This window comes from Esox lucius, chromosome 7 (assembly GCF_011004845.1).
Source record: "Esox lucius isolate fEsoLuc1 chromosome 7, fEsoLuc1.pri, whole genome shotgun sequence".
NCBI classification, from domain to species: domain Eukaryota; kingdom Metazoa; phylum Chordata; class Actinopteri; order Esociformes; family Esocidae; genus Esox; species Esox lucius.
The window spans coordinates 50146070-50162864 of NC_047575.1; the positions used below are offsets into that span (position 1 = coordinate 50146070).

At 39.0% G+C, this 16795-nt stretch overlaps 1 protein-coding gene across 6 annotated transcripts in view; it reads right to left on the reverse strand.

Annotated features, from left to right (window-relative positions):
• LOC105006187 (protein NLRC3) overlaps positions 1–16795 on the reverse strand; it is a 36184-nt gene that overhangs the window by 1598 nt on the left and 17791 nt on the right. For 5 of the 6 annotated variants that reach the window (XM_029120987.2, XM_034293345.1, XM_029120985.2 and 2 more), the window contains 4 exons: positions 16557–16730; positions 12845–13018; positions 10438–10611; positions 10230–10276 (listed from right to left, as the gene is read on the reverse strand). In XM_029120987.2, coding sequence (XP_028976820.1) covers positions 10230–10276; positions 10438–10611; positions 12845–13018; positions 16557–16730 — 569 coding nt within the window. Of the gene's footprint in view, positions 1–872; positions 988–10229; positions 10277–10437; positions 10612–12844; positions 13019–16556; positions 16731–16795 lie in introns of all 6 variants that reach the window. The other variant, XM_034293347.1, reaches the window with a different exon arrangement.

A 16795-nucleotide genomic window follows, 5' to 3' on the forward strand; every position in this document is an offset into this window, starting at 1 on the left:
CCTTCAAAATCAAATATTAAGAAACGTTTTATATCCAGGTCAAAAGTCTATTCACAAAGAATGTTTGCAAATCTTGTCAATATAAAGTCAAAATATTACTGTCTTAATGGGAGTTGCACATTATAGAAAGGCGAAGATGACATAAAGTTAGGTGCAGAAATAATTGGTCACTGACACAAGTTTTATTTTGGCTGTTCATACAAATATATTCCAGTTACAGTGAAATAATGAAGTGCAGTCTCTCAGCTTTAATTTGAGGGTATTCACATTTAGGATTTAGGAATTGCAGCTCTTTAATATGTAGCCCTCTCTTTTTCAAAGAACCAAAAGTAAGTGGACAATTGACAAAAGCTGTTTCATGGACAGGTTTGGGCAATTCCTTCATTATGTCTTCATATATTAAGCAGGTAAAAGGTCAGGAGTTGATTCCAGGTGTGGCATTCGCATTTGGAACCTGATCTCAACCCGATCGAGCATGCATTTCACTTGCTGAAGACAAAACCTGAGGCAGAAAGACCCACAAACAAACAACTGAAGACAGCTGTAGTAAAGACCTGGCAAAGCATCACACAGGAGGATAACCAGCGTTTGGTGATGTTATTCCAGACTTCAAGCAGTCTTTGCCGGCAAAGGATCCTCAAAAAAGTATTAAAAATGAAAATGTTATTAATGATCGTTTTAATTTGTCCAATTACATTGAGCCCCTAAAATAAGTGGAGTGTGTATGAAATGGTTGCAATTCCTAAACATTTCATACAATATTTTTGTTCAACCCCTTGAATTAAAGCAGAAAGTCTGCACTTCAATTGCATCTTGGTTGTTTCATTTCAAATCCATACAATTATGAAAATTGTGTCAATGTCCAAACATACCTAACTGTACCACTCCAAAGGATAACCTCATTGGAACTTTTTGTTGGTGAAGCCGGTGAACATTTTCTAGCTATGTCATCTTTGATGTTTGTCCTCGCGACATTGAGAGAAAGTACTGTAAAGCACAGATACAGAATACAAAGAATGCTATGGAATAGTTGCAATGCAAGTATTATGTTGAGGCTACTAACACATTCAGTCAGACATTCAATTAAAAGCTTCAAAAACATGTGAAAGCGTTATTTAAGTAAAGTGTTATTTAGGTAGCTTACATTATAATTAAAGTGATTAGCAAACACTCTTATCTGGAGCATCTTAGAATAGTAAAATGCATACATTTAAATATTTCTTATACTGGCTCCCTGTGAGACTCAAACCCATAACCATGCCATTACAAGCCCAAGGCTCAACCAGCTAAGCTACAGCAAGCCCACACAGGTACATTGAGTTTAAACATAGTTAAAAGACAAATTGAGCAAACAAAGAATTTGAACGCATCTACGTTTCCACCAACAAAAAAATAATTTTAACAACAAAACCCTTTAGAAGAGAGTGACTGTTTTCTGAAACAAAGCCAAGAGGAATTTACCAAAGTGGAAAGTTAAGCTGACACTGATGTTAGAGAAAGGTTCAATGGTAAGCAATCATTTAGTTTTAGAAAAGCGTTCAGTGAGGATCGAATTATGAATTTAGTTGTTGTTGAGCCATGATTTCATGACCTGGAATGTGAAGTCTACAGGTCAACTCAAACCCATACCGGCCTGGAAAGGCATGATTTAATTTTGTATTCAGGTTGTCTCCATAGCATCGAGTGACTGAATACAGTTTGTTCCATCTGTTCCTCTGTTGGATGCATTTTATAAAACGCCATATCATGAGAGATTAGCTGAATTATTTCTAATGACACAAAAATGTTGCATAAATGTCAGGTTACTCAGTCGCTGTGTTTATAACTAACTTGGATCTTGGACAACTAATTAAGATTTGGGGCAAAACAGCTCATCTGACTGGTCAAAATTACTGTATAAGAATTTGACTGCCTGTTTTGGCTCAGATCCTCCATCTTGGAAAGAATTAAGTGTTCTTGTTGAGCCACAATATAAGGCAAGGCAAGTTTATTCGTATAGCATGGTATAGTATACACAGGGAAATTCAAAGATCTTTACATTAGAAATAATACTAAAAATGAACTTAGCATAAAAGACAAAGCATATACAGTGGGGAGAACAAGTATTTGATACACTGCGGATTTAGCATGTTTTCCTACTTACAAAGCATGTAGTCTGTAATTTTTATCATAGGTACTCTTCAACTGTGAGTGATGGAATCTAAAACAAAAATCCAGAAAATCACATTGTATGATTTTTAAGTAATTGATTTGCATTTTATTGCATGATATAAGTATTTGATACATCAGAAAAGCAGAACTTAATATTTGGTAGAGAAACCTTTGTTTGCAATTACAGAGATCATACATTTCCTGTAGTTCTTGACAGGTTTGCACACACTGCAGCAGGGATTTTTGATCACTCCTCCATACAGACCTTCTCCAGATCCTTCAGGTTTCGGGGCTGTCGCTGGGCAATACAGACTTTCAGCTGCCTCCAAAAATGTTCTATTGGGTTCAGGTCTGGAGACTGGCTAGGCCACTCCAGGACCTTGAGATGCTTTTTACGGAGCCACTCCTTAGTTGCCCTGGCTGTGTGTTTCGGGTCGTTGTCATGCTGGAAGACCCAGCCATGTCCCATCTTCAATGCTCTTACTGAGGGAAGGATGTTGTTGGCAAAGATCTCACGATACATGGCCCCATCCATCCTCCCCTCAATACGGTGCAGTCGTCCTGTCCCCTTTGCAGAAAAGCATCCCCAAAGAATGATGTTTCCACCTCCATGCTTCACGGTTGGGATGGTGTTCTTGGGGTTGTACTCATCGTTCTTCTTCATCCAAACACGGCGAGTGGAGTTTACACCAAAAAGCTATATTTTTGAGACATCCGGTTCTGCCCGCATAGAGTGAGTAGCAGAGAAAGGGAGCTCCTCGAATAAATCAATGATTATAGCTCATTAGACTAGTAGTCAATTGTGTGAAAAAGTTATAATTTTTTGTCAAAGAGTTGTTGTTACAAACCTTTCGACATGAAACCTTGGGCAAAAAAGTTACATCGACAATCCGTAATACGAAGACCGAAAGCGGTGGTGGACGATCAAACTCAAGATGACGATTCTCCAATTTCACTACGTGCTCTCAGAACGGAACTGCATACACACCGAGAGGCTGTGATTAAGGACATTAAATCTCAAATTGAACACCTTCATCAGGAGGTGCAAAAGAATCGAGAAGAGATGAAAGAAGACCTGCGTGCTCTCCTAGAGAAAATCTTTCCCAAGCTTACCATAAAGCACAGGCCGAAACGACAAACGAGACCACAGAGATGGGAAAAGTGCTAAATGACACGATGGAAAGGGTGACGGCACTAGAACAATCCCACGAACGTAATGTCCAAAAAGCACAAGAAAATGCATGGAAAAATGTATGGATTTGGAGAATCATACCCGGAGACAGAATTTAAGATTCGTTGGAGTCCAGAGGGAGTGGAGGCGTGAAATCCAAATCGATTCATCATGGACCTGCTGTTGGAGATATTCGGAGTGTGACTGTACTTGGGAGATTCCAATATGACAGTAGATCGCGCGCATAGGACTCTCGCACCTAAGTCGAAGCAGGGAGAGAGGCCCCGAGCAATAAGGATCCCCTGTGCATATCTTCCCCGACGTGAGTCCAGAAGTTGCCAAGCTGTGCGCCGCGTTCAATCCAGTGAAAGCCAAGCTGCATGCCGCCGGGATAAACAACAGTTTGTTCTACCCAGCCAAGCTGGCAATCACCTTGGACGGAATCAGGTACACGTTTGAACACCCCCGAGATGCGGAGAAATTTATTGGGAAGAAGATTCAAACCTGAAGGCCAAACTGTAAGTCTAGAATAAATAATAAGCTTATGTCTGTTATAATTTTCAGCACGCACGCAAAGGCGTTTATAATTTTAAACGCATTTCTGGACTCTCAGTGATTAAGTATATTAGTCAAGTTCATCGGGAAAAGAAATGTAATTTAATCACCTACCATGTTAAAGAAACAAAATAATGTAAATAGTCTATATAGAGCTTTTTTTATTATTATTAAGGAGCTAAGTGGAAAGTCAGGTCGTTTGCTAACTTTTTTGTTTGTACGATGAGCAAAAAGGGACTCTAAACCTTTTTTGTATCTCTCAGTTAAGAAAAATTCTAATTGTTCAAGTTGTTTGAGGTTGTTTAGGAAAACGAATTGGCACTTTTTTTATGCATTTTCTTTTTTTTTCCTTTTTTTTTATCTTACTTTTAAAAATCCGTTTTTTACAGTACTTTTTGAATGATCGATTATGGCTAGAATGAAAGTAAATGCTGTTAAGAAAAATTCTGTTCAGTTTCAAATCAATCAATCAAAATGTATTTATAAAGCGCTTTTTACAACAGCAGTTGTCACAAAGTGCTTTACAGAGACACCGGCCTAAACCCAAGGAGCAAACACAGTAGTGTTGAATTTCAGTGGCTAGGAAAAACTCCCTAAGAAGGTCGAATTTTAGGAAGAAACCTAGAGAGGACCCAGGCTCAGAGGGGTGACCAGTCCTCTTCTGGCTGTGCCGGGTTAAATATTAAGAGTCCAATTGGAATAATAAATACATTTCTCTTGGCTAAATCCAGAGTATATTTGATTTTAGACTAGGTCAGAAGTATGACCAGGTGGACAAGGACAGGAACAGCAACGGTCCCCCCAAACCCAGGTAATCCGCAGGTGTGGACCAGGACCTCATCTCCCCTTCTAAAATGTAAAATTGGAGGAACTGAGAAAAGTTTAGTAGTACATCCCTCATGTCCCCCAGCACAATAATATAGCAGCGTAACACCTTGGAAACTGAGACGGGGGGTCCGGTGACACTGTGGCCCTACCCGGGGGAGGCCCCGGGACAGGGCCAACAGGCAGGAAATCAATCCAACCACATTGCTAGGCACTCAACCAAAGGGACACCCACCAACCGCAACCCCCCCTGAATGAGGGCCCGAGTATTGCTAGCAGCGTACAGCCCAACTGCACAAGTGCGCAATAGAAAGTCAACAACAAGCCAGTGACTCTTTTGTCTCTTTTTGTTTGTCTCATGGAATTGTAAAGGGCTTAATGGAGCTATAAAACGGTGTAATGTACTTGCTCATTTGGTGAGATTAGGGACAGATATTGCGTTTTTACAAGAGACGCATATAAGAAACCAGGATCAGGGCCGATTAAAGGGAAAGGTGGGTGGAACAAATCTTTCATTCAAATTTTAACTTTAAATCTAGAGGTGCAGCATAAAGAAAAACATACAATTTACTGCAACAAAAGTTATTTCTGATTCCAGTGGACGTTATATTATAGTAGCAGGAAAGCTCTACAACACACCAATTTTGTTAGTTAATATATATGCTCCTAATATAGATGATGAACAATTTATTTCATCTATTTTCAACATTTTGCCTAATCTAGATAATCATCAACTGATAATGGGGGGTGACTTTAACTTTGTTTTGGACCCATTGTTAGACAGATCTTCAAATAGGACAGTACCCCTACCTAAATCAGCCAAACTGCTACAAACGTTCATGAAATGCCTTAAAATAATGGACCCATGGAGATTTACCTTCCCAAACCAACGGAAATATTCATTTTTCTCACCAGTCCATCACTCCTATTCTAGAATAGACTATTTTTTAATAGATTATAAACTTTTACCAGCCGTCTTACATTGTGATTATGAGGCAATGGTATTATCGGACCACAGCCCCGTAGGTCTTCAAATATTATTTGAAACTAAATATGACACTTTTAAATGGAGATTTGATAATAGTTTATTAGCAGATAAGACATTTGTAGAACAAACCGAAGCTCAAATATGATTGTATTTATAGACAAATAATACGACAGACGTTTCCAAATCCACAATTTGGGAGGCATTTAAAGCATATATGCGTGGACAAATGATCTCTCAGTGTCTCGATTAGGAAACAACATAAAGAACAAAAAAAGAAATTAACAGACCAAATACAAGAACTAGATCATGAGTATGCAGTCTCCCCCTCACCAGAACTGTATAAGAAGAGACTCTCTCTCCCGTCAGAATTTCAATTACTCTCCACCTCAGAAACTAAATTAAATTAAAGAGATGGCAGCATCAAGAATAATAACTAAAATTAGGATAGATACACGACAAACTAGATCTGACCCACAAGAAATAAATGTCAAATTATATTCCTCAGAATCTGTTAATGACCCATCGTGTATCTTTATTTCATTTATTAAATTGCTATACGCTCACCCCCAAGCTTCTATACAAACAAACAATAATAACTCTAGTTATTTTCAATTAAGTTGTTCTACAAGACAGGGTTGCCCTCTTTCACCCCTGCTATTTGCTTCAGCAATAGAACCCCTAGCAATCTACAGCCTATAGTGGAATAAGGAGAGGGGGAAAAGAACACAAAGTATCCTTATACGCTGATGACCAGTTAGTTTACATCTCCAACGCCTCACAATCAGTTCCAACCATAATGTCCATTTTAGATACATTTGGGAAAATCTCAGGACACAAGATTAACTTTTCTAAGAGTGTTATATTTCCAATCAACCCCAAGGTCCAATTCGAAACACTTTCCTCTTTCCCTTTTAAAATAGTAAACTCTTTTAAATATCTGGGGATACCATAACTAAATGTTTTTCTACCCTTTTTAAAGTAAATATTCTAAAGTTGTAAGAATATACCCAACACATTTTTAAGAAGTGGTCCAAACTCTTTATTTCTTTAGCGGGTCGCATTAATATGGTGAAAATGAATATTTTGCCCAAATATTTATTTATTTTCCAGTGTATCCCAGTTTATATTAATAAATAATTTTTTAGAAATTTGGATAGGACAATTACCCAATTTATTTGGAACAATAAAACCCCCAGAATCAAAATGATGTATCTACAGAGGACTAAACCGAAGGGTGGGATGGCCCTGCCTCATTTTCAGCTGTATTACTGGGCATGTAATATAAGAGCTCTCTCATTTGGCAGGCAGGAAGGGTCGATAGAGTGGTGCGATATATATATAATATATATATATACATATATATATAAAATAAGTCATGCTCACCTTCCTCTTGGCCAGCTTTAATTTATTCAGCCTTGTCTACCCCCCGTCCAACTGGATTGAGTAATCCAGTGGTTTCCAACTCACTCAAAATGTGGAACCAGATAAGAAGGCATTTTAAATGGCAGACATGCTCTATCTTAGCCCCATTAAGTGCGAATCATTCTTTTCTCCCTTCCCAAATTGATCCAATATTACAGACCTGGTTCAAAAAAGAGATACGTTCCTTCCAAAATTTGTTTATTAATAAATGCTTTCCAACATTTCAGCAGTTACAGCAGATATTCGATCTACCTAGTTCACATTTTTTTTTAATGTCTACAAGCTCGCAGCTTTGTTCAAAATAATTTTTCTTCATTCCCTAATGAACCATCAACCTCTCAGATGGACACACTGTTTTTACAGAATCCATTAATCAAAGGAGGAATATCCATCATATATAACAAATTATCACATTATTCATTGGAGCATGTAAGAGCAGCATGGCAGGAAGACCTTGGAATAGATATTGAAGACTGGCAATGGGAAGAAGCACAAGAACGCTCCTCTTCTTTGTGTATTAGACACGGTTTAATACAATTCAAGATCTTACCTTGACTTCATTTGTCTAAATTAAAATAAAATAAATTAAAGCTATCCAAGATGTTCTCCTCTGTGGACTCATTATGCGATAGATGCAGTCAAACGCCAGCATCGCTAGGACATATGTTTGGGAAGTGTCCTAATATTCGTAATTATTGGATTTCAGTTTTTCAATCACTGTCAAAGGTGTTAGGAAAACTACTAGACCCAGACCCAATTACGGCTATTTTTGGTGTCAATAGTGACAATGTTGAGCTGTCTAATAAACAGTGTATGGTGCTTGGAGTTATCACGCTCTTAGCACGTACATTGATTTTGCTCAACTGGAAACAAAAAAATCCACCAAGCTGCTCTGCCCTGATTAGAGATGTTATGCAACACCTTCAACTCGAAAAGGTTAGATTTTCCTTAAAGAGTAAGACTGACCATTTTTATGCAGTATGGAAGCCCTTTATAAATTATTTTAATAAGACAGCTATAATTGAACCTTAACCCCACTACTACTACAAACCCCTCCCTTTTTCTTCTTTTTAAAATTATTATTTATGTGTATTTTTTTATTATTCATATTTTTCTTTGTATATCATTACTGGTGTTAAAATGTGAATTGTTTATATACAAGAATATTTTTGCACACTTTTTCCAAAGTGAATTTTGTCTCTAATTTATTTATTTATTTTTTGTATGTATGTGTGACAAATCTGCCAATGTAGGAAAATGTAATAAAGAGAATGTTAAAAAAAAAGCTCTATTTTTGTCTCATCAGACCACATTGACCTTCTCCCATTCCTCCTCTGGATTATCCAGATGGTCATTGGCAAACTTCAGACGGGCCTGGACATTCGCTGGCTTGAGCAGGATGACCTTGTGTACGGTGCAGGATTTTAATCCATAACGGCGTAGTGTGTTACCAATGGTTTTCTTTAAGACTGTGGTCCCAGCTTTCTCCAGGTCATTGACCAGGTCCTGCTGTGTAGTTCTGGGCGGATCCCTCACCTTCCTCATGATCATTGATGCCCCACAAGTTGAGATCTTGCATGGAGCCCCAGACCGAGGGATATTGACTGTCATCTTAAACTTCTTCCATTTTCTAAAAATTGTGCCAACATTTGTTGTCTTCTCACCAAGCTGCTTGCCTATTGTCCTGTAGCCCATCCCAGTCTTATGCAGGTCTACAGTTTTATCCCTGATGTCCTTACACAGTTCTCTGGTCTTGGCCATTGTGGAGAGGTTGGAGTCTGTTGTGTGCCTCGGGAAAGGGAAGTTTGGGGTCCCCTGCTGGTGCTGCTGCCCCCACAACCCAATCGAATAAGCGGATGAAGATGAGATGAGGAGACAAGGAGCCAGTGCAGAGACGTAAGAATTGGTAAAATGTGTTTAGCTTTCTTAGTTTTTGTTTGAACTCAAACAGCAGCGTTCTGAATGAGCTTCAATTTCCGGAGGGCATTTTTGAAGACCTGTAAACAGGCTGTTACAGTAGTCCAACCTACCAGAAATAAAAGCTTGGATATGTTTTTCTAGATCCTATCTGGACATGAATCCTTGAATTCTAGCTCTGTTTTAAGGTGACAATAGGCTGGTTTCATTATTAATATTAAATATTAAAATTCATATCTGAATCCATAATTACCCCAAGACTGCTTTACTTGGCTTTAAGTCTTAAGTGATAGTGTGTCAAGGTAATTTGGCACTAAAGACAATTATTTCATTTTTATTTAGTTGCAGAAAGTTCTGGCACATCCAATCACTGACTGGCTGAATTAGTTTATGGGACCATAGTCACTAGATGAGAGTTATATATGGATGTCTTTTGCATACTTATAAGATAAGAAATGTTGTTGCTTTGCATGATTTGAGCTGACGGTAGCATATAATGTTGAATTCAAAGTATCCATTTTAGTTCAAGAAATTGCTTATTTGTTTGAAAACTACTTTTTCCATGATTTTACCTATAAAGGATAGATTTGATATAGGTCTGTAGTTGCTGACTCCACAAGGGTTTAGGTTATGCTTTTTTAACAGAGGTTCATTGACTGCCGTTTTCTGGACCTTTGGAAATTGTCAGATAAGAGGGAGATGTTAACTATTTGCAGTAGATCAATCACCACGCAGCAATCTTTTTTTTTTTAATGTATTTGTAGGCAGAACATCAAGGCAGTTTCTTTTTCATTTTCATTGTTTGTTGCGCGATTGTATTTCTATATGTTGTGACTGTCTTCTAGCTCAACAATCTTTTAGATTTTTGTCAAACTTGCTATTGCACTTGTCTATTTTAGCTGTGTGTCCCAATACACAGATTACAATAAAATAAAATCAGGAATAGTATCTCATTTCATTGTGTTATGTAAAATTCTCATGACCCGCAGGAGCTCACTCCTGGACCAATCTAACTCCTGGTCACAAGTGTATAAATGTTCATACTATAACAATCAAAAAGCAACTTTACTAAAACCTTCTGAGTAAACGGTTCTCCAGTTTAAAAATCAATTTACTTGTTTGTCTCACACATGCCTGTGAACCATGGTTTTCAAGACCTTTAAATCACAAGCATTATTCAGTAATTTTGTTAATACTCACATTTCTTCAGTCCTGGTTTTAACCAACACTCTCCAGAAGGGTCCATTCTGTTGGAAAAAGAGGGAGGTGAAAGAGGGACTGAGGGAATGACTACCACTGCTGTTTTTACACTGACTGGAGAAAAACAACAATCAGATATGATAAGGGTTACATTATAAAATCCTAATTCACTTGTGATTAACATTATTCTACCAAATTCTCTACACACCCAAGTTTCTCCAGTCTCCAATGTGGATCTTCCAGTCCAGCAGAGAGCAGCTTCACTCCTGAGTCTCCAGGGTGATTGTAGCTCAGATCCAGCTCTCTCAGCTGGGAGAGATTTAAGCTCAGAGCTGAAGCCAGAACACCACAGCCTACCCCTGTGATCAGACAGCCAGATAGCCTGCAAACAGTTCAATTTGATTTATCAAAAGACAGATTCAATCCATTGGTGGGAGGATAGAATGACAGTTCAGTGGTCTAGTCCCACCATAGAGATTGAAAGAGTACTCCTCTGCGCATCTGTGCCATTGTAGAGTCAGGCAGCGCCATTGTTGTTACATCTTAAATTAACCAATTTAAAATATTATTAATTGGCTGTGGCCTTCGATGTATCAGTTGAATATACACAATTTCCACAGATAGGGTGTTATTCATTTTTTTTAGCTGCTGCCTTGTGTTGCTATTGCTATATGTTGCATCATAGAAAAAGGAAAGATTGTGAATTATGTGGTAGCTGCACATTTGCAACAAGCACAGTAACAACCATTCATAACAAGCACAGCAACAACCATTTGTAACAAGCACGGTTACAACCATTTGTAACAAGCACGGTTACAACCATTTGTAACAAGCATGGTAACAACCATTTGTAACAAGCATGGTAACAACCATTTGTTACCACACTGTAGACGTAAATTAGAATTTGTATTAATAGTAACTAATCATATTATACAGTGTAATTACACTGTAAAAAGATTGGGTAACACTTTCCCTTAAGTTGACACTAATTACCATGTAACTGTAACTGTAAATATTAACAATGGAATTAACAACAATGTAAAGCCACAGGTAATACATTGTGATTACAATAGAATAATGATTTATCAATATAGGTTATTACAGTTGGGGGAAAGCAAGAGGTAATTACAAATATAGCAACAGGAGTGACAGCTGGTAACCCATTTTAGCTCGACAGTGCCACTTTCTTGAAGGTCATGGAACACCTTTTTTATGGTAGAATTTTCTTTGTTACACTTGAACATACTATTTCCTGGCCTGTGTCAGGGAAATTTATTTTATAATGTATTCTCACTGATTAAAGGACTGAGTTCCCTTATTCAAATTAGAAAAGGAATGTGGGGGATCTGGTATTTGCCCAGGGGGTATCATTGACTGGTATCAGCTGAAAAAATGGTTACTCTTTATCTCCTCATCTGTATAACTCATCAGGGCATCTATTGTCTGTTTGGGTTCGGTTGGAACTCTTAGAATTGAAGAAGTTACTTATGGCAGGAAGGAGAGCTGTCCTTTGTGTGAAGCTTAGGTAAACACAACAGTAAACATTATGGCAGGAAGGATAAGGTGGGGGAGGATAGCATTTGACTTGTGTGATAAAACAAAGGGAATGTTTTTATTGACATGAGACAGCTGGGCAGCATCTTACCACACCCCTTTTCCTCCCTTATATACTGTTGAAATGACAAATGTTTCGAGTCAGAGACTCCTCAGACGATTATGTGTGTAAGCGGTTGACGCGTCTCTCATATGTGCAAATATTAATAAAACTGTTATTGATAAAACTGTTAATTTTGCCAAGAGAATTTCGTCTCTATACTTCCTTCTAAAAGTGTTCTGTTCAATAGAATTACCATCACACCTGTCTTGATGATTTAGAATTGTGTTGTTACATTTAGAGACAGCAACATCGGTCAAGTTATTTACAATGGTGGAACAGAGCCAACTGCGAAAGTGCAATTCCTAAAAGTTTTTTTTACGCACTAGACATTCTGTTATTACTAAAACAAGTCAAGTGTAATTACAAACTTGGAATAACATTCTACATGATGTTTTGTAATTACCTTTATTCCACAAGTTCAATAACCTATACCGATAGATCATTATTGTATTTTAATTACGATGTAATACCTGTGGAAATAACTGTTTATACAGTTGATAATCTGTATTTACATAGATGTTACATAGTAATACGTGTCATCTTTAGGGAAAGTCTTACCAAAGATAGCTTTTTTGAGAAAGTCCAATTGATTAAAATATTTGAATTTTCAAATAACCAGAAATGAGAAGCATAAAATATAAAAGCAAATTGGTTGTTTTTGTTTAAGGATGACATTTACATGAGAATCAATTCAGATGCTTGCATTTTGAACAATTATTTAATTTATGGCTTTAATGTTGAGAAGATTTTCTTGAATTTTATTTCATTTATTTAATTGTTCACTTTATATTGTTATTATTTTGTATTAATGTTATGCATTGTTGAGGATTGTATTAATCTTCTCCTTTTATACATGGTGTACACTGTTTGACAAATACAATATAATATAATAATGTTCTTTGGCCACTAGTCGCATGTTGCTTCAGGAAATATTACCTCTTGTTGGTAGAAAACTGACCTGAGTGTCTCCAATTTACAGTGTGGACTCTTCAGCCCAGCAGAGAGCTGCTTAACTCCTGAATCCTGCAGGTCATTGTTACTCAAGTCCAGTTCTCTTAGGTGAGAGGAGGTTGAGCTGAGAGCTGAGGCCAACGCTTCACATGATGATTTTGTTAATCTGCATTGGTTTAGTCTGATGAGATAATAATTATTAAGAGAAATTATTACAAACAATCATGTATACAGTATGTGACAAAAAGCCCCCATATTTGTTGAGTTAAAACAAACACTTTGTTTGCATGTTTCTATAAACTTTGGTACCAGTGAGCATCAAGGTCGCCAACATGGGGGGACAACCAGTACTGTAGTATTGAACTGTCGCCCCCCAGCCCTGGGCCCCCTTAGACTTTCAAATCGCATGAGAATTTTTTATTTTTTTATACTGCTGTTGAATTAATAACAAAATATAATAAATGAAATAATGACTTACTGTCTGCCTATACAGGGGCACTTTTTAGAGTAGCACTTTTGAGAGACTTGGTTTGACCTTAACCCCATCGGGCCCAAAGGCTTTAACCTTTATCCCATCTGTTTCTATAGTTTTTAGAATGACGAAGGCGGTTGCTGTGGCTGACATTTTCTTTTTTATGATCACATATAATGAAAAATAATTGTATTCTAATCACATTCTGAAGGTTTTCTGTAATCAACTGACAGCTGAGTGATAGTTAGCCAATGTGATCCCTCGTCTGACTAAACAGCAACCAACTTTTTTGAGGACTCACAGTAGCCGACCAAGTATAGTGGGTACTTGGGATGCAGCAGTACAGTGGACTTGGTATGTATCGCAGTTTGTGGGTCACAGTATCGTGGTTTGTGGGTCACGGTATCAGTACGTATCGTGGTTTGTGGGTCATGGTATCGGTACGTATCGCGGTTTGTGGGTCACGTTATCGCTACGTATTGCGGGTCACAGTATCGGTACATATCGTGGTTTATGGTTCACGGTATCGGTACGTATCGTGGTTTGTGGGTCACGGTATCGGTGCGTATCGTGGTTTGTGGGTCACAGAATCGTGGTTTATGGGTCACGGTATCGTGGTTTGTGGGTCACGGTAACGGTACGTATCGTGGTTTATGGGTCACGGTATCGGTACGTATCGTGGTTTGTGGGTCACTGTATCGGTATCGGTACGTATCGTGGTTTGTGGGTCACAGAATCGTGGTTTGTGGGTCACGGTATCGTGGTTTGTGGGTCACGGTATCGTGGTTTGTGGGTCACGGTATCATGGTTTGTGGGTCACGGTAACGGTACGTATCGTGGTTTATGGGTCACGGTATCAGTACGTATCGTGGTTTGTGGGTCACGGTATCGGTACGTATCGTGGTTTGTGGGTGACAGAATCGTGGTTTGTGGGTCACGGTATCGTGGTTCATGGTATTGGTATGTATCGTTGTTTATGGTTCACGGTATCGGTACGTATCGTGGTTTGTGGGTCATGGTATCGGTACGTATCGTGGTTTGTGGGTCACGTTATCGGTACGTATCGCGGGTCACGGTATCGGTACATATCGTGGTTTGTGGTTCACAGTATCGGTACGTATCGTGGTTTGTGGGTCACGGTATCGGTACGTATCGTGGTTTGTGGGTCACGGTATCGGTATCGGTACGTATCGTGGTTTGTGGGTCACAGAATCGTGGTTTGTGGGTCACGGTATCGTGGTTTGTGGGTCACGGTATCGTGGTTTGTGGGTCACGGTATCGTGGTTTGTGGGTCACGGTAACGGTACGTATCGTGGTTTATGGGTCACGGTATCAGTACGTATCGTGGTTTGTGGGTCACGGTATCGGTACGTATCGTGGTTTGTGGGTGACAGAATCGTGGTTTGTGGGTCACGGTATCGTGGTTCATGGTATTGGTATGTATCGTTGTTTATGGTTCACAGTATCGGTACGTATCGTGGTTTGTGGGTCATGGTATCGGTACGTATCGCGGTTTGTGGGTCACGTTATCGGTATGTATCGCGGGTCACGGTATCGGTACATATCGTGGTTTGTAGTTCACGGTATCGGTACGTATCGTGGTTTGTGGGTCACGGTATCGGTACGTAGCGTGGTTTGTGGGTCACTGTATCGTGGTTTGTGGGTCACGGTATCCGTACGTATCGTGGTTTGTGGGTCACGGTATTGTGGTTTGTGGGGTAACAGCCTGCCTATTTAGGTAAACACTTAGGATAAAAGAAGACACACAACTCGGGGACAGGAAGGGATACAAGAACATATGTTGTCTTTACAGAATGAATATGCAGATTCTAACACCACCCATTCTTGTATAAGTATTGAATGTATTTCCAAATGCCCTCAGAGAAGTTTCACAATTTATTCTGTAAACTCTGATTCCTCTCTCCTTGCAAGAAATAAACTGTTAATTGTGCCAAGAGAATTTTGTCTCTGTACGTACTTCCACAAGGGTTCTTATCAATTGAGTTGCTATCACAATATATACAATTGTGCTCAAACGTTTGCATACCCTTGGAGAATTGGTAATATATGTACCATTTGTAAAGAAAACATGAGTGAGCAGGCAAAATACATCTTATTTCTTATGTGATTCATATTCAACTGTAGGTCATAACAGAATGGCACAATTATGAAAGAAAACATGGCAATAAAGATAAAAATGAACTGACACCTGTTCAAAAGTCTGAATACCCTTAGATCTAGGATGTGCAGTCATTGTTATTTCCACATTTTGAGACATTGCTGTGAGGTTTGTCAGCCCTCAGGAGCCCCCTAACAGCCTGGGGCCCCAAGCAGTTGCCTGCCTTACCTGTTCACAAGCTACACGTCTGGTTCTGTGGATCTGATTCCACAACGTGTGTGTATTCTGCAGCACAATAAGCATGTTTTACTCTGCGGTTCACATGTGCAAGTTGAACTGTAGGGGGAGTACCAAACGGTTTGATAACATACCATTACTCTGTAGTTCACATGTGCATGTTGAACTGTAGGGGGAGTACCAAACGGTTTGATAACATACCATTACTCTGTGGTTCACATGTGCAAGTTGAACTGTAGGGGGAGTACCAAACGGTTTGATAACATACCATTACTCTGTAGTTCACATGTGCATGTTGAACTGTAGGGGGAGTACCAAACGGTTTGATAACATACCATTACTCTGTGGTTCACATGTGCAAGTTGAACTGTAGGGGGAGTACCAAACGGTTTGATAACATACCATTACTCTGTGGTTCACATGTGCATGTTGAACTGTAGGGGGAGTACCAAACGGTTTGATAACATACCATTACTCTGTGGTTCACATGTGCAAGTTGAACTGTAGGGGGAGTACCAAACGGTTTGATAACATACCATTACTCTGGTTCACATGTGCATGTTGAACTGTAGGGGGAGTACCAAACGGTTTGATAACATACCATTACTCTGTGGTTCACATGTGCATGTTGAACTGTATTTTATTTTTAGAGAGACCACTTAAATGTGTTATTGAAGTGGAAGAAAACCATTGTTTCTAAGAAATCCTGCTACATGGCACTGGGGCTCTGAGAGCCTTGACACTCAACATAGCATGACACTCGGGTTCAATGTTCAAGAATTATATATGCAAGTCATGTCTGGAAAAAATGTGAGAGAGAAATGGGTAAAACCTCCAGAAGCAGCTGAAACCAACATAAATGCCAGAACTGGCAGACCTTGTAGGACTGACCTCAGTGTCTCCAGCTTACATTGAGGGCTTGACAGTCCAGCAGAGAGAAACATTAATCCTGAATCCTGCAGGTCATTGATACTCAAGTCCAGCTCTCTCAGACAGGAGGTAGTTACACTAAGAACAGTGGCCAATGATTCACAGGATCTCTCTGACAGGTTGCATCCATTCAGCCTAGAGAAGATGCATGTTGAGGGTTGGAACAAATGTACAAATGTGTTACTGACAGGGCAGATTTG